This window comes from Dunckerocampus dactyliophorus, chromosome 20 (assembly GCF_027744805.1).
Source record: "Dunckerocampus dactyliophorus isolate RoL2022-P2 chromosome 20, RoL_Ddac_1.1, whole genome shotgun sequence".
NCBI lineage: Eukaryota > Metazoa > Chordata > Actinopteri > Syngnathiformes > Syngnathidae > Dunckerocampus > Dunckerocampus dactyliophorus.
In genome coordinates this window covers 18,750,001-18,775,531 of record NC_072838.1, presented here as the reverse complement: position 1 = coordinate 18,775,531, position 25,531 = coordinate 18,750,001, and the positions used below count along the sequence as shown (strand labels likewise).

Sequence of the window (25,531 nt, the reverse complement as noted above, 5' to 3'; positions counted from 1 at the left end):
GACACACACACGCACACACACACACACACACACACGCACAAACACACAGGTCATGTTATTAGTGTCTGCTATTGTTTTCACGGATGCTCCAGAACCTTCTCATCTGCTGGAGGATGGATTATGTAACCCAAATGGACCGAACCCCACTGCGGTGTGCCAGAGAAAGGAACCCCCCACTCCAACCGCCACCACTACCCCCCTACCACACCTGCCTCCAAACCTAATCCCACCCCTCACCCAATGTCTATTTTTACCTCCTCCGCAGCTCGGCCGTATCCCTCCATCATCACACCCCTGCATCCTCATCCATCGTCCTCTCTCCATCTCCTCTGACTCATCTCCCCTCCCCCCAATCCCCAGCCCCCACCACCCCCAACCAAACCACCCCCTCCTCCCCTCCTGTCTTCCTCCCAGGCTGGTTCTGGCGCTCCAGAAACCCTCTCAGTCGCCAAGATAGGCACGACGCACACGGCAGGTAAAGATGCTCGTCTGCTTTTGTTTTTGCATCGTGTGCATGTGTGTGTGTGTGTGTGTGTGTGTGCGCGCGTGATTTCAGACATTTGACTTGTTTCTCTGGATCGTGTGTGTGTGTGCGTTTGGGCATTTTACTGAATGCTGATTTTGGAAAGGGAAAGTGTGTGTTGTTAAACACCTTGGCTACGGTACTATTATTATTATCATTATGTGTGTGTGTGTTGTACATCTTGGCTGCAGTAGTGTGTTTGTGTTGACTGTTTTGGCAGCAAAGCTGTTACGTGTGAGTCATTTTTGTGCAAACACTCAATTATGGTCCTGACCAGTGTGTGTGTGTGTGTGTGTGTGTCCCACACGTGTTGCTATAGATTACATGGAACATGGTTGTGTGTGTGTGTGTCGTCTTGCTGCAGAGCCCCAATGCATTCATGCAAAATGGCTGTCAGGTGTGTAAGTGTCTGGCAGGGACATTGGGTCCTCAAAGCGTCACTTTAAATGCGTCAGGTTGGATTTGACGCCGCATCCTGTAGGTGCAGTGAAAGCGTGCGCGTGCGACCTGCTTTTACTGTGCCGTTCAAATAATCGATACATTAAAATATGCAAATTAACAAAACATCAACAATCATTGATCACATCCGTGTGCGTGTTCTATCGCCATCCATCCACCCACCAAGCTTATTTGTTTATTCTATTGCTCTATATATTGTCCCGCTCTGCTCTATATTCACATATCTATGTCTAAACTCACATTCTTCCTGCAAAACGAAAGCTCCTTTCCCGCTAAACGTTTAGTTTTAAAAAGAAAAAGGGGTTTTTCATAGCACGGCGTGTTTGTGCTGGAATGCTCGCCGTCATTTACCCAGGATGCTTTGCACCGCAGCCTCCCCCGCCGTGTCGTCATCACTCGCTCGGGCTTGTCTTTTGTGCTGAGCACTGCAGTCTGTGGAAGGTGTGGCGTGGTGCGTTCAGTGTCCTTGCCTCCCTCCGCGCCGATGCTGCTGAGATAGGCTTACGTAACACGCGGCGTGCGTGATACGGCAGATGTTGATATCGACCTGGCCGAGTGAATGAAAGTATTGCCGATACAGATACGGAAATGTTGCATTTGATTTGTTGATCTTGACTACAATCAGAATAACACACACAACAGAGACAACAACACGTATATACACTGATAGAAATGTAACAATCAGCAAAAAAAAATCATTTTTAATACATTTAATTGTTCCAGCAAAATCAAGTCAATGGTACAACATAACAAATAAATACCATAAGCCGCACGTTGGCTAGCACGTTGGCTAGCACGTTGGCCACGCTCTATTACAGTTCACCTTTTGCTGTTTTGCAAATTTATTTAGGGCTTTTTTTATGATAGCGAATGAACGCTGTTACAGGCTGAGCCTGGCCCTTTAAGAAGAATTGCATTGTGGGAAGTTGAGGGTCTCTCTCTCTCTCTCGTCTGTCTGCGCCACCCATTGCTTTCTGCATCCTGATTGGCTGAAGACCATTGCCAATCAATCCCCTTCATGCCGTGTCTCCTGCATCATCGCTAGCTTGCTAGCTTGTAAGTGAATCTTCGCCACAAGGATACGAAAGCGCTAGAGTACAGCGACACGGCGCCAGGATGACAAGGCATGAATGTCTCGTATCTGACCTGGTGGTTGAGCATTAAAATTCAGAGGAAGGGTTGAACTTTGTTGAGTGTTTAAACAAGAGAGAAATGTGAGAAAATCAAGTGTACGGGGGGGCTTTTACAGCCTTAAATCATAGAGAATCATTGTAGAAAATGAAGTTGGCTACTTGGTGGATTTCACTGATTGCGGGCTAACACCGTACTCCTCCCACATTCCCAAAACTTGCATGTCATTTCATTGGAGACTCTAAATTGTCCATCGGTACGAGTGGGAGTGTGAAAGGTTGTTGTCTATATAAGCCCTGCCATTGGCTGGTGTCCAGTCCAGGGTGCACCCCGCCTGTCGCCCAAAGTCAGCTGGGATAGGTTCCAGCATGCCCCCTAGTGAGGATGAAGCGGCATAGAAAAAGGATGGACGGATTAATACGACAATATCAACAATGTAACAACATCAACTACAAAGGAAACATAGCAGATAGCTAGAACATATCAATGTTAGCACCCTAGTATGAGACTTTCTTTATGTTTCTACGAGATCTTGCTAGACTAAAACCTGACAAGATTTCTTGTTCTTACTAACCAATGAATAAATCACTGAATCACACAATGAAGGCCACGTGCATGCGTGTCTGTCCTCCTGGAGGAGGTCATCACTTCCACACCGATTACGCTCATGTTGCAGCAAAACACAAAGTGAAAACGACGCACACTTGCAGATGCTCTTCTTCCATCCTCACGGGGAGCAGAGCTCCGCAGTGCTGCAGGGTGGGGCCTCAAACCGCCTCAGAGCATGGTAAAAAAAAACACCTAACACCCCCCTGGAGGCTCACCGACAGTGGGCGTGACACGAGGACCAGCAGCCTCCTAACGTTTACGTATGTACACACCACATTACCAAATGTCACTTTGACATGGAATGACAATGACACACACGCTTCACTATAAGACAGGCCTGGAACCTTCTGGAACATTGATAGAACATCTGAGCTGCTCTTCAGAGGACGTTTCTTGCTTCACTGCAGCTCCATTTTCCAAAGATTTCCTCCTGGGACACAGGAGGCAGCAGTAAACAGGAAGTGGGGTCGAGGAACCTCCATGGCATCGGCTTGGAAAAAATTAATCAATCATAGCGAGACATTTGGATTGTTTTGTGTGTGTGTGTGTGTGTGTGTGTGCGGCGTTGCATGTGACACACTTCTCTCCTCCTCCTCAACACCAGGATGTCGATTGTCAGCATCGTCGCCAGGGAGATCCTGGACTCCCGAGGGAACCCCACGGTGGAAGTGGACCTGTGCACGGAGAAAGGTGACACCCCCGTCCATGTGACACCATCGTGACAAACTTTGGTGGGGCGCCAAAACCGGCTGGATAGCAGTGCAGCTAGCGCCACAACATGACGACATAAACACCACACAAAGTGAACGATCAGACCATAGACCAGAGAAACACCATAATGTTGCCCCTCATCCACATCCTCATGTGACACATGAACACACGGCTTTCTCTTTTCTGTGCCTTCTAAAGATACAAAAAAAGGGAGGTAAAAGAAAAAGAGGTATAAAAAGAGGTAAAAAGAGGCAGCTAATGAATGCACGTAACGGGCCGCACCTATTCCTCCTATGAAAACACCTCCAAAAAGCCCCAACAAGGTTTAGTGGTTTTCTATCCACGCTGTTAGCATGTAGTAGCAGCTACATTCATGATAACATGGAATACTTGGAGTATTTTGGGAGCGTCCTTCCTGGGTGCATTGATGTCACATAGCAACATAGAAAGGAACGCTACACCTAGCATCAAAAACAAAAACACAGCTCCAATATGTAGCGTTACCTTTGGCTAGTGGCCTGAGGCCTTGTGAGCGAGTGTGTGGTGAAGCTAGTCGCTAGCCTGCTAGTGGCTAGCCACTGTGGTGTGGTGAGGTGTCACTACGGCAGTAACGTAGTTCTTGGGTGTAACAAAGTTAATAACAATAATAACAACAACGTGGTCCATATGCAGCTCACATGATGGAAGTGGAGCCCTGTTGGCGCTTTTTGGAGGTTTTTTCAGAAGGCTTCATAGGGGCGTCCCATTACGTGCATTCTTAGCTGCCTCTTTTTAGCTGTTTTTATATCTTGTGCACTTTTTCTTTAAATAGTGAGTGTTTCACTTTAACTAAAAAAACATCTCTGCCACTGCAGGTGACAAAAACCCACATGAGCCACAGCAAACTGCGAGGGCGTTGGTGCAGCGAATGTCCTTTATTTTCCTTAAAATTGTCCTTATTTTGAAATGCAAATGTGGGCAGATATGCACCACGGGTCATTTTTCGCGTTAGGCTAAAGTTTTGGTTTGTTATGAACCAGTGGTGTCCAAAATGTTAGCATCCTTGGCTTGTGTGTTTTTAGCACTTTGTAGAAATATGTACAAATGAGACAAAAATGCTAAGATTGAAATATTAGGGCTGTGAACTGATGACATTTTAAAAATCGGATTAATCTGAGTTTCCAAACGGATTAATCATAATTAATCACCGTTTGCCAGGGTGTATGATAATATTACCTGGAATAACTCCAACAAGACTAACACAAGCACTGCATCATGATAGAACACAGAGGATAGTGGAGATAAAACCACAGCGCTGGATAAGCATTTTATACAGTAGATCCATGTTTGATAGATGACCGCTAATGTGAGAGAACACACCTGACTTTCTTCCTCTCCCCGCTCAGGTCTGTTTCGGGCAGCGGTGCCCAGCGGCGCGTCGACCGGCATCTACGAGGCGCTGGAGCTCCGAGACGGAGACAAGAGCCGCTACAAGGGCAAAGGTCGGCACGTGTTCTTAAATTCCTCGCGTCTCCGAAGTCCATGTCCGGCAACGTGTGTGGCGGAAACTGGCTGCTCTTGAAGATGCCAGCCCATAAAGCGTGTTTTCGGATGTATAAAATGTGTATCCAAACCCCAGTAAGGCAGCAATGGGAGGATTTGTTTTTTTCAGAGGAGCTAAAGACCTACAGTACCTCACGGTCACTGCTCCTCTGCTCCGCTTCACAGACACCTGTTTCATGAGCCTCTGAGCTCCGGCCAAGCCTCAACCAATCGCAGCAGGGCTGGCAAGGGAGGAGGCTGCCAAATAGCAGGGCTTCGGCCAAGAGGAGAAGAATGCAGATTCACCCCAAACGCAACTTGTGATTTATGGAGTGTTTTGTTCAAAGAAGCTTCCCATGGTGCCCCGCTGGCACCCGTATTTCTCTGGTTTCTTGTATTTTTAGAAAAAGCTGAGTGCTACGTTGAATGAGGCAGTGGTTTAGTCCTAGCGCTGATCCCAGCAGGGGGTGGTTCCACGGCTACAACCCCCATGATGCCTCACCTCAGTTGGAATGATCTTTTCTTCTGTGTGCCCTTCAGGTGTTCTGAAGGCTGTGGGACACATCAATGACACGCTGGGTCCTGCACTCGTAGCCTCAGTCAGTGTCGTTTACTGTATATTGGATGCTAGCACACTCAACAAGCGGCATGCTAACGTAAACGTGTGCGCAGGGCGTCGGCGTGGTGGAACAGGAGCAGCTGGACAACATGATGATCGAGATGGACGGCACAGAAAACAAATGTGAGTCACGTGGCGCCGCCTGTTTATGCCAAAAGGGGTGGAGCCAAGATGGCTTTTCTAAAAGACTTGCTGTCATGTGACCTGGCCAACAGCTCAGTTCGGGGCCAATGCCATCCTGGGCGTGTCTCTGGCCATCTGCAAGGCTGGCGCCGCTGAGAAGGACGTCCCCCTGTATCGCCACATAGCCGACCTGGCGGGAAACACCGAGCTGGTGCTGCCGGTTCCAGTGAGGGTCTTTCAGCGTTCTTCTTCTGCGCTTTCACTTTCACTGCCGCCTTCACCGGCCGCCCGTGTGTCTGCAGGCCTTCAACGTGATCAACGGAGGTTCCCACGCTGGGAACAAACTAGCCATGCAGGAGTTCATGGTCCTCCCCGTCGGCGCCGAGTCCTTCAAGTAAGAACTCGTCAGGGAGACATCTTGAACGTCTTTTACGTGCTGCCTCTCATCGTCCGTCTTTACCTGGCGTGCAAAGGGAGGCGTTGAGGATAGGCTGCGAGCTCTACCACACGCTGAAGGGTGTGATCCAGGAGAAGTACGGCCAGGACGCCACCAACGTGGGCGACGAGGGGGGGTTCGCCCCAAATATCCTGGAGAACAGCGAGGGTAAGGACGAGGACTCCAAATGCAATTGGCGAGGCGGTCCCTGCGTCTCACCGTCTTCGCTCCATCCTCAGCTCTGGACCTTCTGCAGACGGCCATCGAGAAGGCGGGCTTCAGTGACAAAGTGGTGGTCGGCATGGACGTGGCCGCCTCCGAGTTCTACCGCGAGGGCAAGTACGACCTGGACTTCAAGTCCCCGCCGGACGTGGAGCGACACATCAGCGCTGAGGAGCTGGCTGACATCTACCAGGGCTTCGTGAACAACTACCCAGGTGGGTCGCGCTCTCCAGCCCTCGGTTCACGGCCAAACCTTGCAGGACTGATGCGATGCGTCCCCCGTGTCTCCTCCACCAGTGGTGTCCATTGAGGACCCCTTTGACCAGGACGACTGGGAGGCCTGGTCCCGTCTGACGGCCCGAGTGGGCATCCAGGTGGTCGGCGACGACCTGACGGTGACCAACCCCAAGAGGATAGAGAAAGCGGCCGAGGAACGCGCCTGCAACTGCCTGCTGCTCAAGGTCAACCAGATCGGCTCCGTCACCGAGGCCATACAAGCGTACGTACGCCGCAGCGCCGGTGCCTGAATGCAGCATGTCGACTACTCTCGACCCGTCACGAGGCGCCATCTCCAGAGGAGGTTAAAGGAAGGTCAAGGTCACTACTGATGATCACTTCCTTTCTGTTAGGTGTAAGCTGGCTCAGGCCAACGGCTGGGGTGTCATGGTCAGCCACCGCTCGGGAGAGACGGAGGACACCTTCATCGCCGACCTGGTGGTGGGGCTGTGCACTGGCCAGGTAGCGACACACGCACACGCATGCACACCCATGCACATGCATGCACGTGCGCACACGACAATGGATGAGTGCTTTAACCTCTCTGTGTTGCAGATCAAGACTGGCGCCCCCTGCAGGTCTGAGAGGCTGGCCAAGTACAACCAGCTCATGAGGTCAGCCTGCGCTTGCTAACATCTGCACTTTTCAACAAAGCCTGATGGGGGCGACAACTAGCAAACATGTCAGCGCCATCCAGTCACTCACGGCCGCGTCGCAATTGGTGCACTTGCGTCTTTTGAGTGCACTCACGCTGAGAAGTACAATAAAAAGTGGAAATGGGGAGTGTGAAGTTCTGGACACTTAGCACCCTCTGTAGCCGCCATCTTGGCCACGTAGCGGAAGGGGAAGGAGTAACTCAAGCGATTGCAATTCACCGTTAAAAAGGAGAGAAGAGGCAGAAATGGATAACTAATGCGATGGTCATTTCCAGTAAGTACGCAACAACTAATGGATTTGGGACGGCACTACGCTGTCAAAACCTGCACACTCGGGAACTAAGTACACATAGTGTACTTACAGTAGTATACTTATTGAAGTGTGAGTATGGAAGTGCGCTAAGTGAAACACAGCCTTTGAGTGCGTTCACACTGAGACTTCGGCAAAACGCAGTTTGTTTCACTCAGAACGGTCGTAGTGGTGAGTGTGTAGCTCTGGACACTTACCAACGTCAGTAGTCGCCATCTTGGCTACGGAGCGGAAGGGGAGGGACTAATTCCCCGTTAAAAGGGAGAGAAGAGGCAGAAGTGGATAAATGTTGCGATAGTCATTTCCGGTAAGTGCACTACGGCAGTAATGGATTTGGGACAGCACTATACTCTCAACAACCCAGCACAAAGTACTCGTACGCAGTGTACTCACTGACGTGTACTACAGGAAGCACCCCGTTTGAAACACAGTCAGCCTCGGGAGAGATGAGGAAGTAATCCCATCACGCAGGAGAAGAGGCGTTAGCGGAGACTTAGCCGGCGCTAAATGCTAATCCGTGCGCCTCAGCGACTTCCTCAACAGAGACGCACCAACGTACTCACTTGTCTTGTCTGCAGGATCGAGGAGGAGCTGGGAGACCAGGCCCGCTTTGCAGGACACAACTTTAGGAACCCCAGCGCCCTGTGAAAGGGACGCGCACACACACACACACACACACGCAGACGGAGCCATGTACGAATGAGAAAATCACATGCAAAAAAAATCAATAGGAATATGCACTGGACTCATGACCTGTATGCACACACACACACACACACACACACACACGCACGCAGGTTGAGTTGAAAAGCCAGACATGCACTGTTATTAGCTCATTTGAAAAAGAGGCTTCTTAAAAGACGTGGACAAGACAAGGAAGCCAACATGCACACTCTTGCTCTTCCTCCTCCTCCTCAGTTTCTCCTTGTCTTTGTCGTGACTCAAACACTTCGTTCTTTGCTTTGTGCTGAATGTCCAAGAAGAGATTTGAAAGAATACAAAAAAGAAAGTGTATCAATGAAAATGTGTGAAATAAAGAGTTTGCAATTTCACTCGAGCGTTGGTTCTTCCTCCACGCCAAACGTTTGAAGTGTGGCAAGGCCGCACGTAGACGTGCTCCAAACAATTGTGGCATCAGCCAAAAAGCGCATTATTAGTAGAAACTAAACGAGGACAAGCGGCACGGAAAATGGATGAATGGATGGAATAATGACTTCATTCCCGTATTACAACTTTTTCCCAAGCCAATTCTCCACAAGCAACTCTATGCTGCTAAAATGACGTTATGTCTCCTCCTCATATTACCGGTTTATTCTCATATCGCACATTTTCTCTTCATATTTGGACTTCTTTCATGTAAAATTACAGCAGTTGTTTCCTTTTCTCCTGTCAAATGTTCCAACTACTTCAGGTTTCTTCTTGTAAACTTTATTCTTGTCATTTGGACTTTATTCTGGTGACATAACCTTTTCCGCAACCTAGTTTTCCAAATTTTATTTCCATCCATCCTTTTTCTATACCACTTCTCCTCACTAGGGTCACGTGTATGCTGGAGCCTATCCCAGCTGACAAACACTCACATTCATACCTATGGACAATGTAGAGTCTCCAATGAAGCTAACATGCATGTTTTTGGAATGTGGGAGGAAACCGGAGTACCCAGACCCCCCCCTTTTTATTCTTGTAAAATTGTTACGTGTTTACTTGTTAGAAACCGATTTCTTTCTCTTAATATTTGACTTTACTCTGTAAAATGATTTTCCATTGCTTCTGTTGGTTTTTTCTCTCCAAGTTTTCCAACTATTTCAACTTTCTTGTTATTCTGACTTTATTCCCGTTTTTCTTCCAAAACGTACAACTTTATTTTTGACAACTTTAAAATAAAAAATAAAAACCTTCTTTCCTGAAGAGTTCAACTTTATGCTGCTAAAATGACGTTATTTTTTGTCATAATATGACGAGTTTCTTCCTGGAAAAGTGCACCTTTTATACTCGTGTGAGTCCGGCTTTTTCCCTTCATTTTTTGATTTTGCTCTCGTAAAATTCCGGCTGTTTTTTCACAACACTTATGAAAGACCTTTCAGTAGCAGCCCTGGGGGGACAACGTTTGGACAGCCCTCCTCTACGTGCACCACCATGTGGTGACAGTGGACCTCAGGGACGTAAAGAGCTGAAGATTAAAAGACACAACTCCATTTTGTCCTCTTTTATGTCCTCATCATCATCATCATCATCATCAAGTTCAGCTAAACGATGTCTTCATGGCCAACGTAGACAACTACACGGACGTGGTGGTGATCTAGGTACACATTTCTAACATGCCCATTATCTCCGCTGTGTGTGTGTGTGTGTGTGTGTGTGTGTGTGGGGGGGGGGGGGGGGGGGGGGGCATGCTGCAAGGCGGAGCCTATCAAAAGGCTTCTAAAAAGGAGCCCAATTTGACTCCACTGGACTCCGTGACTCCCTTCAAGCGCGTGCGTTGACGATGTCCACAAACTCCGGCTTGAGCGAGGCTCCGCCCACCAGGAAGCCGTCCACGTCCTCCTGAGACGCCAGCTCCCTGCAGTTGGCTCCCGTGACGGACCCTGACAAGAGAGGCGAGAAGAAGGATGAGCGGGGCCCCCAAGCTGACCCGGCCGGCTGCCTCGGCCGCTCACCTCCGTAGATGATGCGCAACGAGTCGGCCACGTCGTCCGACACGTTGGCTCTGAGCCACGCCCTCAGCTTCTCGTGGACCTCCTGAGCCTGGGAGATGAGGGATATTGAGGAAAAATAAGGATGTTAGTGTGATATCAAATAAGGTATCCCATGAATAAAAAGACCAGGAGGATACGCCAAAGGACAGCCCTGCTGGAAAGTGCAGGTAATGTCAATTACCTGCTCAGGTGAGGCCGTCCTGCCCGTGCCAATGGCCCACACGGGTTCATAAGCCAGAACCACTTTGGCCCAGTCCGTCACATTGTCTGCAACACAAACACCACACATAAAACATGGCGTCTCGCTCTCTCGCGCTCGGGAGACGTTTTACGAGAAGGCGGAGCGTCTTCTACTTCTACTTGCATTTGAACAAGAGCGTGGCACCCAGGAGTAGCAGAGAAGGACGTTTCCATCCTTCAGGACACAAACAGAACCACGCTGTCGGACAGGGGTGTCCAAAGTGGCCCGCGGCACGTTGCAGAAATACAATTACACCAAAAAAGCCCAAAAATAGAGCAAAGAAGGCACAACGTACACAGAAAAGGCTGAAATGTGGGAACTTAAAGGATATGCTGCGTATGTACGCAGCAGAAACGCAATTGTTGTCATGAATTTGTTCCAAAAATTCAGACAACAAACAAAACGTGCAAATTTTTCCCACAGAAAGTTATGCAGACACCCCAAAAATGGTAACAAGTAATGATAGTTTTCCATGTAGAAGACAATGTGAAATAACTGATGATGATGATGATGATGATGATGAGTGTATAAGCTCGTACCGGGGTGTCCAAAACATGGACGGCTGATTTTTTTAAAAAGTCGTAAAATCACCACATGACTACTACCAGGAGAACCAGAGTAGAGAGGGGGAGGAGCCACCTGCTGTGGCCCAGCAAGGTGCACTGGATTCGAGCACAAGCTCTGAGCGGCCGGTGTGACACCACGGAGGTCTCTGGCAAACCTTTTGGACTTTTCAAACGCCGCGGCGCTGGCGTTTCAGGTGGCTGATAAGGTTTTTTGTCTTCTCCATGGATCCCCCCCGTTTCTGTATGCAACCCTCGTTGGGAAAAGTTTGGACGCCCCTTCCCAATACGGACTCTAATGGCCCCCTGAAGCCCTCACCTGCGATGGCTTGCGTCTGAGCGTACAGGACTTCCTCGGTGGTGCCGCCCTCGCGCTCCTCCAGCGTCTCCCCGATGCAGGCGATCACGCCGAGGTGGCTCTGCAGCGCGTGAGCCACCTTAAACACAAACACAACATGTGGATCCGAACCAGAACCAGAGCCACACCTGGCCCGATGGCGGCTCTAGCGCTTGTGCTAAACATTAGGTTGTAAGAATAAAAGCTGCATTTGAAGGAAGGAACCTTTTGGCCAATCAGCTCGTCGCTTTCGCCAAACACGTGGCGGCGCTCTGAGTGTCCCAGAAGCACCCAGTCGGCCCCGCAGTCCTTGATCATGGCCGGGCTGGAGGAAAGAGCGCAAACAGGGATGTCTTGAAGCCGTCAAGGCACCTGAACGCATTGCCTGGCTCACGTGGTACCTGATCTCCCCCGTAAACGCTCCCTTGGCCACCTTGTAGCAGTTCTGGGCCACAACGCCGACTCGGGGGTCCAGACGGGAGCGAACAAAGTCCAGGTAGATGGAAGGCACCGCGCACACCACCTCTGAAACGTCATTTTAAATTTGAAGTCCTGATGAAAATGATGAGTATGCATTTTGATTCTGTGTGAGGCGACAAAAGTGAATGCATCACACATCTTCGACACGAACTTTCAGCACAAATGCTTCTGGGTTCTAATGTTTTTTTTTTTTTTAAAAATCATCAGAATGAACTTTTATTGTGTAGGACCAGAGAGGCTAAACCTCTGACGTCAGCCGTCTTAATGTTTGGTGATCCTGGTCACGTGACCCAGCCGTGTCATCTGATCTGCTGTCTTATCAACAGCTGTCAATCATCATTACCCGCCAAACACCCCCCCCCAGTCCGCTGTCCTACCGGTGTCGTCGTGCAGGCTAGCCGCGTTCAGGCTGCCGATGAGCGCGTCCAAGCTCTCCTTGTCGCCGTTCATCTTCCAGTTTCCTCCCACGAAGAACCGCCGCGCCATGGCCGCTGATGACTGCTGATGTCCGGCTAGCAGAGGAGGCAGCGGTCCAGTAGAGAAGCGGCCGGGGTGGTGGTGATGGTGGTGCCGGTTGGCTGTGCGAGTGACCTTTCAAAATAAGACAGCTTCTTCTTGCTTGTGGGCGTGTCCACCGGCGCCATGCTGCCATCGAGAGGCCTGGAGAGGTTCTGCACCACATTTCAAATACTGCAAACTTTTGTACCGATCCGATACCACAGTAAATACAGAGCCACTATTGCCGATACTGATGCCTTTTAACTTGAAAACTTTCAAGACCTTTAAATTATTTTGCCTTCATTACAAAACAAAGATTTTACACATTTTTATCAACAAAGTTACATGTGAACATTTTAACAATCATTGCCTTTTATCACATACGGTAGTTTGACTTGCTCAGGGCATTTACGCTTTCTCATTGACAGTTTTTACTTTCCTTTTCATTGACACGAGTCTGCCTCGCGCTTGGGAGAATGAGGCGAAAGTTTCTTGTCGGGTCACGTGATTTCCCAGAACCCACTTAAGCATTTACCTGACGTGGCCACAAGGGGGCTCTCCAGGGACCCCAGTAGGGGACTTCTTGTTTGTTGACAGCTGCAACGTTTTATCTCCGGATTCCATTTGGTCTCCCCAAGTAACAGGTGACGTTCTCAGCATGCTGAACTCTCATTGGCTCAGGTGGAGTATTATTAAAAGACCGCCCTCGCGACATTTCCTTGTGTGTTTGTCATGTTTGCTAGCCAAGCGAGTGTTCGTCACTTTTGTCAAAAGTGGCAAACATCATGAACTTGCGTTTATCCTTTCTTCTGGCCGCGCAAATGCACAGCGTGGCGCCTGGTGAGTCCACTTCCTTGACAAGTTTATACACGTTTTTTCATGAAGTGTTGACAACAAAAGCGATAATGATAGACGTGTACATTTGTTGCGTATATTTCAGAATGTGTTGTGTTTTGGAAGTAGAAGACCCTGTGAGTCTTGGCTGGGATGTCCGGCAGTGTTTTACATTCACGTGAAGACTGAATGAACATGAAACCAAATCCTAAAATCTTATCTTGTTTTTCTCTTCTTCTTTCAGTGATTCACACGCTGAAGTACTTCCGCACTGCGTCCTCTCCACTTCCCACCTCCCCAGAGTACGTGAGTGTTGGTTATGTGGATGAAGTTCAGGTTGTTCACTACGACAGCAACAGCAGGAAAGCAGAAGCCAAACAGGGCTGGATGAACAAAATCACAGCAGAGGATCCACAGTACTGGCGGAGACAGACCGAGATCAATGTGGGTCACGAGCACATCTACAAAAACAACATTGAAGTTCTTAAGAAACGTTTCAACCAAACTGGAGGTTTGTTTATGTTGAACTTTCTACCATTGAAATATATTTGATGTACTCTTTGTATACTGTAGTAAACACACACATTACTGCACTGATACCTTGTCTGTCCATCCCATCATGACCTCCATGATTGGTGTGTGTGATGGTTTCACTCTGCTTTACAACACTTTGTGTCATTCTCTCAGGTGTTCACGTTGTCCAGTGGATGTCGGGATGTGAATGGGATGATGAGACGGATGAGGTTCATGGTTGGGGTCAGCTAAGTTATGATGGAGAAGACTTCATATCGTTGGACATGAAGACATGGACATACACTGCAGCAAAACAACAAGCTTTCCCCACCAAACTCAAGTGGGACCACGAGAAGCCCCGACTAGACTACTTCAAGTATTACTACACCGAGGAGTGTCCTTCTTACTTGAAGATGTATGTCAACTATGGGAGGGACGTCCTAATGAGAACAGGTAGCATGCCCCCTTTTCTCTCCATCTTTACCTTCATTCACACCTTCTCTCCACGTCGTGCTCTGCCCACACGCGGCGTCGCTTCCTATGCAGAGCTTCCAGAGGTGTACCTTCTCCAGAAGACGCCGTCCTCTCCGGTCAGCTGCCTGGCGACGGGTTTCTACCCCGACAGAGCCCACCTGTTTTGGAGGAAAGACGGCGAGGAGCTCCACGAGGACGTGGAGCACGGAGAGATGCTCCCAAACCATGACGGAACCTTCCAGATGTGGTCGGACCTGAAAGTGGAGGTGACGGCCGACGTAGAGGGCAAGTACGAATGTGTGTTCCAGCTGTCTGGCAGGGAGGAGGACATGGTCACCAAGCTGGAGAGAAGAAGCATCCTGAGCAACGCAAGCCATGAAGGTGAGAAAGGCACGATGTTCCCATCAAGTCCAACTGTCACCATTATTGATCCATGTCACCATGACGACGGTTGACGTTTGCATGCAAGGTCGTGATGAAGGTCCACTTGTGCTTTTTGCTCTCAACAGACAACCTTATTGTCACCGTCGCTGCCACGGTCGTGGGCGTGGCAGTCCTCCTGGCGGCTGTCGTTGTCGTCATTGTCAAGCGTCTTGGAAACAGACGAGGTGAGGGACATCGATGCTCTCTGTCTTCTTCTCAGTGCATTCAGGCTTCTTCTCCATTGATGCTTTCATCCAGGCTGCAAAGGTGCAGCCATGTTCTAGTTGACTTCCAGCCAAACACTCAAAGATCCACAGAGACAGAGCACACACTCCCACATGGGAACAGCGTGACGTGAGGAAAAAGTCACCTTGTTTCTCTTTCGTTTCAGCCAATTCCCATCCAGCTGGTAAGTGAAACATATATTTTCTTGGATCCGAGTGTGAGTGGTGAGGCACCTTGTGGATGTACTTCCTTCACCAGCGTAAGGTGTTTGCTTTGCGTGAGGAAGCGGCTCATGCTGTGTTTGCGTCTGTCCGACAGCTGGAGACGGCGGTACCGAGCTCTCGGAGAGGATGACGGCTGAAGGCTGAGTGACACACAGTGAGTTAGCTCACATGGACTGTTTGCACCTCCAAACGTTCTTGGGTCTTTGGGCAAAGTCCATCTTCAACTTGGATGCAAACCAGGAGAGGTGGGATCACTGCTGCCATGGATGTGTCACATCTCTCATCGTTAGATTGCTTTGATTGTCGATTGTCAAACTTCAAACGGGTTCGTACATGCAGGCCTTCTTAAGTCACTTATGTTTTTTTTATCAGAAATATTTTTATTGAATTTTGACAAAGTAAAAAAACAAATGCACACAATGTTTGCTGGTAGTTTAGGCAGAGAACGAGAGTGTGAGAAAACAAAAACAAAAACAGCAAAATAACAAACAAAAAACCCCAACACAAAAACACCCACAACGTAAGCCACACACAGCCCAAAAAGACAGAGGTCCGAGTTTGGTAGGACAACCAAATGCAAAACAACCAAAGCAAATACATAAGTGAGCTAAACAACAGATGACAGCAAATAGGCCAGAGCGGGAAAGCTATTGGGGAGCTCAGGTAAATTTAAAGTTGTGGAAATATACTAAGAAAGGTCCCCAGACATTTTGGAATTTTTCTTTGGCATTACAAATTGAGTAATGAATTTTCTCCAGATTTAAACAAGACATGACATCTCTCAGCCACTGAGCGTGGGTGGGCGGAGCGGCATCCTTCCACCTTAACAGAATTGCCCGTCTGGCCAAGAGGGAGGCAAAAGACAAACTTCGTTGTCGTGTGGGGGTCAAACGCAAGTCGGGTTCACCTGTGGTGCCAAACAGTGCTATTGAAGGGTTGGGTTGCAAGGGTAAATTGCTAATTACAGAAAGTGTCTGAAAGACTTCCCTCCAATACTTCTCCAGACTAGGACAAGACCAGAACATGTGAATAAGTGTGGCATCCTCCCTCTTACACTTGTCACAACAGGGATCCACCTCTGGATATATACGGGCTAGTTTGGATTTTGACATATGAGTCCTGTGTACAACTTTAAATTGTAGCAAGCTATGGCGGGCACAAATAGAGGTTGAATTGATCATTTTAAAGATTGTATGCCACATGTCACCTGTCAAAGACATATTTAGGTCTTGCTCCCATGCTGTTTTAATGTTAGTAAGAGAGGTCTGTCTTATGTCCAACAGTTTAACATAAACAGTAGAAATTAACCCCTTACGTGATGGTTGCAAGTCCAGAAGTGCATCAACAATGTTCGTACCAGGAATCTCAGGGAAATTTGGTAATCGACTGTAAACATAGTGCCTAACCTGGAAGTACCGAAAGAGATGGGACTTTGGAAGATTACATTGTTCCATTAATTGCTGGAATGACATGAACGTATTATCGATAAACAGGTCTCGGAGACACAATATGCCTCGTCTACGCCACTCCCGGAACCCCAGATCCAGCAAGGAAGGTTGGAAAAGATGATTGTCTGAAATGGGGCTAAAAAGGCAGAGATCTTCAAAACCAAAATGTCTCCTAAACTGGGCCCACACCCTCAACGTATGCCAGACCACCGGATTATCAATACGTTTGCTTGACGGAAAAGTGAGTGCAGATCCAATTAACGCTAGAATAGAAACATTTTTAGCCACATTCAACTCCATCTCCACCCATAAAGGCCGGTCTGGACGGTACTGATAGTATGACCAGGATATGACCCATCGAATATTGGCTGCCCAATAATAACAGCGAAAGTTAGGCAACGCCATCCCACCCTCTTGCTTAGGTTTTTGTAGATGGATTTTATTCAACCTAGGACGCTTGCCCTTCCAAATATAGGAAGATATGACCGAGTCCAAAGTATCAAAAAAAGACTTTGGGATGAAGATTGGGATGGATTGAAAAAAATACAGAAATTTGGGAAGAATGGTCATTTTAATGGAGTTGATTCGACCGGCCAAAGTAGTGGAAAGTGGCGACCACTGCGTCAGACACTGCCTCGTGTGGTTTAATAGACTCAAAAAATTTTCTTTGAAAAGACTCTTATGTTTTTTTGTAACTGTGATGCCCAAATAAGTAAATTTATTTTCCACAATCTTAAAAGGAAACAATGCGTACACTGATGCTGGCGCCCCCTCATTGACAGGTAAAATTTCAGATTTATTCAGATTAAGTTTATATCCTGAGAACTGACCGAAATTCTTCAGAAGCAGTAGCAAAGCAGGTAAAGATCTGTCTGGATGTGAAATGAAGTTTAATAAGTCATCTGCATATAGCGCCACCTTGTGCTGTACTCCATTCCTCCAAATGCCAGATATGTTGTCACTAAGTCACTTATGTTAGCCTTATTATTATTTAGATTTTTCTCACCTGTGTGTGTGTCATCCAAATCAGTGATGAAACTTGAGTCATGTGCGTTGCATCACTTAATATTCACTCCTAATTAAAAAAATAAACTTTCATCTGATGCAAGTGCATGGAAGCAGTTTATGGTTGACTGCTTTGTGGCTTCATGCTGGAAGGAATGACGAGGACAATACTGCCGGCTAGTGGACACACACTGCAACTACACCATCTGCCTCTTTTTGGAACGTCGTCGTTGAGAATGTGTCCGGTGAACGCAACACTGACTGAACATGACATGTAGCATACACGGAACACACACACACACACGCACACTCACAGCAGGTCACATGAGGACCTCATGAGGCCTGCAGGTTCGGTCCAGATGCCACTGACAGAACACACAGCCTGTCACAGATGTGTGTGTCTGCAGGCATACACGGCACACACGCACACGGCAGTTTAGTATTGCTAGCTAGGTCACGTTACATCAGCCTTTGAAGTTACAACAGTAATTATAACAAGATGAATATGTTAATATATTAACACAACAAATACTGTACTATGTCGTGTAAACAAGGAGCGCTTCAGCCGGAAGCGGCTGCCGATTCAAGATGGCCGTCAGTGAGAGGACGGTCTCCACTTCACATTTGATAGTCATCAAAACGTCAAATAATGTCTGTCCTTTTTTACGCTATTCATATTGCTTTCATGTCAACAAATGTAATTATTTATGTCGTCACTCGGCTGTAAGCATTTAGCTTGAACGACAGCGGCCACTTACACCATCCAATCCAAAAAGATGGTTAAAAAAATGTGTGATTCTAACGAGCTCACCATCACCCCCAGAGGTAGCGAACGGCATTACAAGACGAGTTGCTGGTGAACTGGCAATGCAATGAAGACTAAATGTATCTTTCTACATAGTGTGTGTGTGTGTGTGCTACAAATGTCACTGCTAACTCGCGTTGACATCACACGTTTGATGTTTGCCTTCCACGCCTGATTTCTTTCTGCTAAACAGCAAACATGATTGGAGAGGACCTCTCTCTCTCTCTCTCTCTCTCTCAGAATACGGTGCAAAATAGCAAAGATATTGTAAAACAATCAAAGGTGACTATTGTGTTATAAAGTGTCATGTAATGTTCATGATCTCCAACAGTATTCCTCACATGTTGGATCAATGACGTTCTTCTATAAATAGATGCGCACCTCTATCGGATTTCCCTGCCAGGCGTCTAAAAATAGCGATGAAGGGGGGTGGCCGGGGGACCCCAGAGGAATAGCTGGCCTAGCATGACCATCTCTGTGTTCCTCCTCTAGCTGACCTTCTCATTTGTCAGGATGCTTCCATGGAGTGGTTAGCTAAGACTGCTGGCGCCTGTTTCAACCTTCAGAAGACGCGCGAGGCTCCTTAAATGAGCCTCAGCAGCTTCAACGTCTACTCGGACGTGACGAGCGTGAAGACACCAAGCGAGCAGGGCGTTGCCACGCAAGGGAACACGTCAATCATCTAGCGTGGAAACGAGTGGCGGAACTTGCAAGGCGGCTAGTATGTTTAGCATTTATTGTCCCATTTTCTTGAGGTGTGGCCATTTTTATGAGCATTCCTGTTGTCCCGATCCAGTGGTGTGTCTCAAATGGAACACTTCCATAAGTACACGTCAGTAAGTGCACTGCCTACACTGTGTACTTAATTATTAAGTGCACTATTTTCAGTGTCGTGCTGCCCCAAATCCCCTACTGATCTCCTTCTGCTCTCCTTTTTAATAGTGAATTGCAACCACCGCCAACGTTTGCTACATGAGCTACGCTAGCTTCTCCATTTCAATGCTGAGCTTTTGATCATCTTCACGTTTACCCAATCGATCGTTCGGCTCACCGCACCGTGTGAAGTCGTCCGTCTTGTGTTTTAGGCGGATGGCGAGGGGCTGCGAGGAAGCAGACCAGTAAGTAGGTCACATGATCCCCGGCTAGTATTTATTCTACTTTGTGGCCGAGTTGCGACTGAGGCCTCGTTAGACATGTGCTTAACGAGGCCTCGCACGTCTCCTGAGTGTCGTATTAGCATGTTTATATGCGAATTTGTGCGTTTCCTGCTAATTACACCACATTACTTTTTTGTAAGGCTGTCAAAAATAGTGCGTTGATGGCGGTATCTAATTTATTTCATTAATGACGTTAACATTTTTTGTGTAATTAATGCATGCGCACCATGGCACAACAGCACCTCCACAGAGTCTTTATTCTGACCTGAACACATCAGCAGCAGTGTATCTCCAGCTCACAAACACATCTCCAGTCCTCCGCGGAACCACACTACCTTATTGTCACAGCAAGGTGCATTCAGGGACACTCTGAACATCACAGCAACGTCTTTATCACGAGCCCGTGTGTGGTCTGAATCAACAGGAAGACAAAGACAAACAGTAAGTGGATCTTCTCACTTACTAGCGGAAATCCTAGAAAATGCATCTGCACTCAAGATGGTGACTTCAACTTCAAAAAAATGAGGTGTCTATGAACGCAACCCCTCATGGCTCATAACAGAGCTGAAGTGTGATTCTAATGTTCTGCTCCTATTAAAGAGGCTGGCGGTTTACATTTTCACTTGGTTAGGAGCTGATAATACGTGCAAATACGTAACACGCGTGTCCCGTCGTTGACCTTGGTGCTCATCAAATGCAGTAAAAGAAGGGCGTGTTGCCAATGGTGATTAATCATAATTAATTCATTTGAAAACTGTGATTAATTTCATTACATTTATTTAATTTGCTTTTGGGTACAACATTCCACTAAATCCATGTGGCATTAGGCTGTGTGTGTGTGTGTGTGTGTGTGTGTTACTGTATCAGTGCAGGTCGCCGGCGGCTGAGCGGGTCAGTCAAGCATGAACAAGAGGGCACACACACACACACACACATCTTTTCCTCACATGATGACATCACTTCCTGTTGTTGCGTGTCTGCTAACAACACAATTTGTGTTAATGTGAGAGGCAGCATGACCTTTGACCTCCTCAAGGGGGGGAAAAATGTCACAAGTCATGATGGTGCTGATGATGAAGGCTGACTCGGGTGTCAGTCATCAGTCGCCGTGGTGACCACACACACGTGTAGCTAATTGTCTGCATGTTGTGCTGCATCCTAGACCTCGGTCCCCCCCCCGCCCCTCAAAAAAAAAGAAATCAGCAAAGCTTCTCTGCAGTGGAGGGAAGTGATGAGGGAGGGAGGGGAGGAGGCAGGAGGGGGATGAGGAGGCGCTCGTGAGAAGGAGAGAGAGGGAGAGGAGGACAAGCTGCAGTTGGGATCTCCTCCAGTGAGTGCGCACCTCCTCGCATGACAGCAGCACCTCCTCGCTCTGCAAGGTGAGTCACGTCTTTTCCTCCTTACTCACGCTGACCTTTCACCTCGCCTCACCTTTTGCTCGCTGCACGTTCCTTCCAAGCGCGCACGTGACTGCGCACCGTGCGCGTGCTGTGGTGGGGAAGTGTGCGCCAGCGTGCACTCAATCTGCCCAGGAGAGTGCGTGTGTGCGTGTGAGCTGTAAAAACTCCTTGCAGGGGAAGTCATCCTCTGATTGTGTTCCAGCACACTGCAGCACGAGCCGCTTGGTGTGTTTGAACGAGTGTGTGCACTTAGTTGTGTTGTGTTGTTGCTTCGTTCAGCACCACGGACAGCTCCAGCGTGTCTCACGACCGTGTCATCATGTGACGTACGGTACCGCCAGTACCGGTTCTGAACCGTGGCACGTTTGCATCACTCCCTCTTTCTGTTGGCTTTCAACTGAGTAGATGTAAGAGAGTGGGCGGAGCTTGTAGTACGTCCAGTCATGTGACTGTCAACTGTTTCAAGTATTGATGCTGAATGTGTGTGTAGCACTAGCGGCTAACGTAACACACACACACACACACACGCACCCGTTAGTTACGTTTGTTGTCAGCTTCTGATGGCGATTTGGCAAAGTTTTGCTCCCAATGTAAGCTATGATCGAACATGTACTACCCTTTAGCGGCTAAGCTAATCATGGCCGAGGTTGTTTCCCTGCCCTCATCTTCATCCCCTTACACCTCCTCTTCTTCAGTCTCCTTGTTTATTCTACGCACACTGGTTTAAATATGCCCACTTGTTGGTGCCAGTTGGCGCCGGCTGCGTCCGAGGGACATATTGCCTCTCAACAGAAACACCACCCCCTCCCCCCCTCCCTCGGTGATGGCCACATAACCCGAATACGCCATCTGTGGAGCCAAGTTTCCACGCTGACCCAAACACTTTCATCTCTCGTCGTCTGTCGCGCTGAGCCAGAGGGTCACGTGACTCCCATCACGAAGCCGGGACGATGCTCGTGAAGATAAGAACCGACCCTGACCGTTCACCCTCGCGCCCTCCAAGCCTGGTCATCAGCGGAGTGAAAGGAACGAGTTCCTGTGGACGTCCGAGCCGTGCGGGTCAGCTCGCCCTGGATGCGTGCGTAGAGGTCAGAGGTCAGCCGCACCAGGAAGGAACAAGTGATGATGAAGATGATGAAGATGCCACTTGGAATGTTTGTTACGTCCATGAAGGTGGACGTCCTCATCTTCTCTGTCATGTGCTGGTTGCATCTCAGTGTCTTCTTCATATCCTCCTCCTCCTCCTTGACCTTCTACTTCTCCTTCTTCATCTCACCCTTCCTCTTCATCCCCCTTTTTTTCTCCTTTTCATTCTTCATCTTGTCCTTCTCCTTCAACTCCTCCTCGTTCTTCTTTCTCCTTCAATTTCTCCTTTTCTTTCTTCTCCTCTTTTGCATTCTTTACCTCCTTTTCCTTCTTCTTTCTCCTCCTTCTTCATCTCCTTTTTCTCCTTTTCATTCTTCATCTCATCCTGCCTGTTCATCTCCTCTTTCTCTTTCTCCTCCTTCTTCTTTTCGATTTCCTTCTACTTCTTCATCTCGTCCTTCGTCCTTTTGCTTCTCCTGTCTTCATGTCGTCCTCCATCTCCTTCCCTCGTGTAAAAGATAAATAGTGAAGAAGGTTTCAAAAATCTCCTCCTCCTCTTTCTTCTTCTTCTTCTCCTCCTTTAACTTCTCTTTCCACGTCTCCTTTTCCTGCTCCTCCTGCTCCTGCGTGTACAGATGAGTTCGTTCAGCACGCGGGCGTTGACGCTGCTGTCGTCCGTGTTTGGAGCGTGCGGGCTGCTGCTAGTGGGCGTGGCCGTGTCCACAGACTATTGGCTGCTGATGGAGGAGGGCGTGGTCCTGCAGCAGAACCAGACCACCGAGGTCAAGATGGCGCTGCACTCGGGCCTGTGGCGTGTCTGCTTTGTGGCGGGTGAGAAAGACCTTGTTAAGGTGGTGTCGCCAGGCGGCCATGTTTGTTTGGTCTGCAGACAAACTCCTGTGCGTGTGCGTGTGCGTGTGTGTGCGTGTCTCACTTGTACATTTGCTCCCTCGTGACCTTTTCACCTCCTTTTAATCCCTCCCACCCCCAGGACCGGAGAAGGGCCGCTGCGTGGCGTCTGAGTACTTCAGCGAGCCTGAGGTTGAGATCACCACAGAGAACACCGCCAACATTCTCAGTGAGCCCCGTTGCCGTGACGACAACGATAATGATGATGATAGTGCTTCTCTGACCTCTGACCTCCTTCAGAAATGGTGCGCACGGCCACGCCCTTCCCTGTGGTGTCGCTGCTCTTCGTCTTCATCGCCTTCGTCATCAGCACCATCGGTCACCTCCAGCCTCAGTGGACCATCCTGGCCTTCGTCTCGGGAATATTCTTCATCCTGTCTGGTGAGGCTGCATCATGCGCAGCGTGTGTGTGTGTGTGTGTGTGTGTGTGTGATGTGCATGTTGTCGTGCACATGCTGGACCTCCTCCAGCTTCTCAAAGTTCTGTGACGGCGCCGTGACCCAAGAGTGTCCCGCTTTTGGGTCAGCGCCTCTGATGTCGCTTTGATTTGGACTTGCTGATGACAGGCCTGCTTGGGGGGGGGGGGCATAGTGACGTCACACTCCCGCAGCATGGTAGGACAGTGGAGGGGGGCCTGTCCACTTGGCCACCGCCATGATTTAGGATGACATCACCTTCTCTCGTGCATATGTTCACGCTGGGAGACGTGCATGCTAACGTGCTCGCCATCCTTTAACATCATGTGACCTGATACGCTATGCCAGCCACAACGCTGCCACCTTGTGGCCAACACCGGCCATTACAACCTCACTTTCCTGCAGACCACCGACACTGTGAAGCTCTTCATGCCATCCTGACATATACGCTACTTTATATACTGTACATATATATGATATACATAACTATATACACTACTTTATATACTGTACATATATATGATATACATAACTATATACACTACTTTATATACTGTACATATATATGATATACATAACTATATACACTACTTTATATACTGTACATATATGATATATACGCTACTTTATATACTGTACATATATGATATACATAAATATATACGCTACTTTATATACTGTACATATATATGATATACATAACTATATACACTACTTTATATGCTGTACATATATATGATATATACGCTACTTTATATACTGTACATATATGATATACATAAATATATACGCTACTTTATATACTGTACATATATGATATACATAAATATATACGCTACTTTATATACTGTACATATATATGATATACATAACTATATACACTACTTTATATACTGTACATATATATGATATACATAACTATATACACTACTTTATATACTGTACATATATGATATATACGCTACTTTATATACTGTACATATATGATATACATAAATATATACGCTACTTTATATACTGTACATATATATGATATACATAACTATATACACTACTTTATATACTGTACATATATATGATATATACGCTACTTTATATACTGTACATATATGATATACATAAATATATACGCTACTTTATATACTGTACATATATGATATACATAAATATATACGCTACTTTATATACTGTACATATATATGATATACATAACTATATACACTACTTTATATACTGTACATATATGGTATACATAACTATATACGCTACTTTGTATACTGTACATATATATGATATACATAACTATATACGCTACTTTGTATACTGTACATATATATGATATACATAACTATATACGCTACTTTATATACTGTACATATATATGATATACATAACTATATACGCTACTTTGTATACTGTACATATATGATATACATAAATATATACGCTACTTTATATACTGTACATATATATGATATACATAACTATATACGCTACTTTATATACTGTACATATATATGATATACATAACTATATACGCTACTTTATATACTGTACATATATATGATATACATAACTATATACGCTACTTTGTATACTGTACATATATGATATACATAAATATATACGCTACTTTATATACTGTACATATATATGATATACATAAATATATACGCTACTTTATATACTGTACATATATGATATACATAAATATATACGCTACTTTATATACTGTACATATATATGATATACATAAATATATACGCTACTTTATATACTGTACATATATGATATACATAAATATATACGCTACTTTATATACTGTACATATATATGATATACATAACTATATACGCCACTTTATATACTGTACATATATATGATATATACGCTACTTTATATACTGTACATATATATGATATACATAACTATATACGCTACTTTATATACTGTACATATATATGATATATACGCTACTTTATATACTGTACATATATATGATATACATAAATATATACGCTACTTTGTATACTGTACATATATGATATACATAAATATATACGCTACTTTATATACTGTACATATATATGATATACATAACTATATACGCTACTTTATATACTGTACATATATATGATATACATAAATATATACGCTACTTTATATACTGTACATATATATGATATACATAACTATATACG

General features: G+C 46.7%; 4 protein-coding genes across 14 annotated transcripts in view; 3 read left to right on the top strand and 1 right to left on the bottom strand.

The window, feature by feature from the left end:
• Window positions 1–280: 280 nt before the first annotated feature.
• Window positions 281–8,648, top strand: LOC129173567 (gamma-enolase-like). 2 transcript variants are annotated; one of them, XM_054764600.1, is made up of 13 exons: window positions 281–475; window positions 3,327–3,412; window positions 4,819–4,914; window positions 5,495–5,553; window positions 5,627–5,696; window positions 5,789–5,922; window positions 5,999–6,090; window positions 6,170–6,300; window positions 6,372–6,569; window positions 6,652–6,853; window positions 6,984–7,092; window positions 7,186–7,244; window positions 8,175–8,648. In XM_054764600.1, the coding sequence occupies exons 2-13, from the start codon at window positions 3,328–3,330 to the stop codon at window positions 8,242–8,244; spliced, it is 1,305 nt and encodes a 434-aa protein (XP_054620575.1). In that variant the 5' UTR covers window positions 281–475; window position 3,327; the 3' UTR covers window positions 8,245–8,648. The 2 variants fall into 2 exon arrangements, with proteins under 2 accessions (XP_054620575.1, XP_054620576.1); XM_054764601.1 differs by lacking the exon at window positions 281–475 and having other exon boundaries at window positions 3,351–3,412; window positions 4,819–5,050; window positions 5,141–5,553.
• LOC129173572 (triosephosphate isomerase) lies at window positions 1,525–12,531 on the bottom strand. 2 transcript variants are annotated; one of them, XM_054764610.1, is made up of 8 exons: window positions 12,291–12,531; window positions 11,835–11,958; window positions 11,659–11,758; window positions 11,416–11,533; window positions 10,657–10,731; window positions 10,474–10,559; window positions 10,254–10,341; window positions 1,525–10,181 (listed from the first exon to the last, which is right to left on the bottom strand). In XM_054764610.1, exons 1-8 carry the CDS (start codon window positions 12,397–12,399, stop codon window positions 10,063–10,065), a joined length of 819 nt encoding a protein of 272 aa, XP_054620585.1. In that variant the 5' UTR covers window positions 12,400–12,531; the 3' UTR covers window positions 1,525–10,062. The 2 variants fall into 2 exon arrangements, with proteins under 2 accessions (XP_054620585.1, XP_054620586.1); XM_054764611.1 differs by lacking the exon at window positions 10,657–10,731 and having other exon boundaries at window positions 1,526–10,181; window positions 12,291–12,529.
• Window positions 12,532–12,594: 63 nt separating this feature from the next.
• LOC129173568 (class I histocompatibility antigen, F10 alpha chain-like) lies at window positions 12,595–18,611 on the top strand. Of its 8 annotated transcripts, XR_008567251.1 has the most exons (8): window positions 12,595–13,251; window positions 13,490–13,756; window positions 13,933–14,211; window positions 14,305–14,613; window positions 14,742–14,840; window positions 15,047–15,064; window positions 15,199–15,349; window positions 16,598–18,611. XR_008567251.1 is itself a non-coding variant. In XM_054764603.1 (7 exons), exons 1-7 carry the CDS (start codon window positions 13,197–13,199, stop codon window positions 15,246–15,248), a joined length of 1,077 nt encoding a protein of 358 aa, XP_054620578.1. In that variant the 5' UTR covers window positions 12,596–13,196; the 3' UTR covers window positions 15,249–18,576. The 8 variants fall into 8 exon arrangements, 3 of the variants coding, with proteins under 3 accessions (XP_054620578.1, XP_054620577.1, XP_054620579.1); XM_054764603.1 differs by having other exon boundaries at window positions 12,596–13,251; window positions 15,199–18,576; XR_008567253.1 differs by having other exon boundaries at window positions 12,597–13,251; window positions 14,914–15,064; window positions 15,139–18,579.
• A 2,153-nt stretch (window positions 18,612–20,764) lies between these two features.
• LOC129173570 (voltage-dependent calcium channel gamma-7 subunit-like) overlaps window positions 20,765–25,531 on the top strand; it is an 8,837-nt gene continuing 4,070 nt past the window's right edge. The window contains exons 1-4 of one of the 2 annotated variants that reach the window (XM_054764606.1): window positions 20,765–20,898; window positions 22,641–22,836; window positions 22,997–23,083; window positions 23,155–23,295. In XM_054764606.1, the coding sequence (XP_054620581.1) occupies window positions 22,641–22,836; window positions 22,997–23,083; window positions 23,155–23,295 (424 nt within the window). In that variant the 5' untranslated portion in view covers window positions 20,765–20,898. Of the gene's footprint in view, window positions 20,899–20,966; window positions 22,093–22,640; window positions 22,837–22,996; window positions 23,084–23,154; window positions 23,296–25,531 lie in introns of those variants that run through there. The other variant, XM_054764605.1, reaches the window with a different exon arrangement.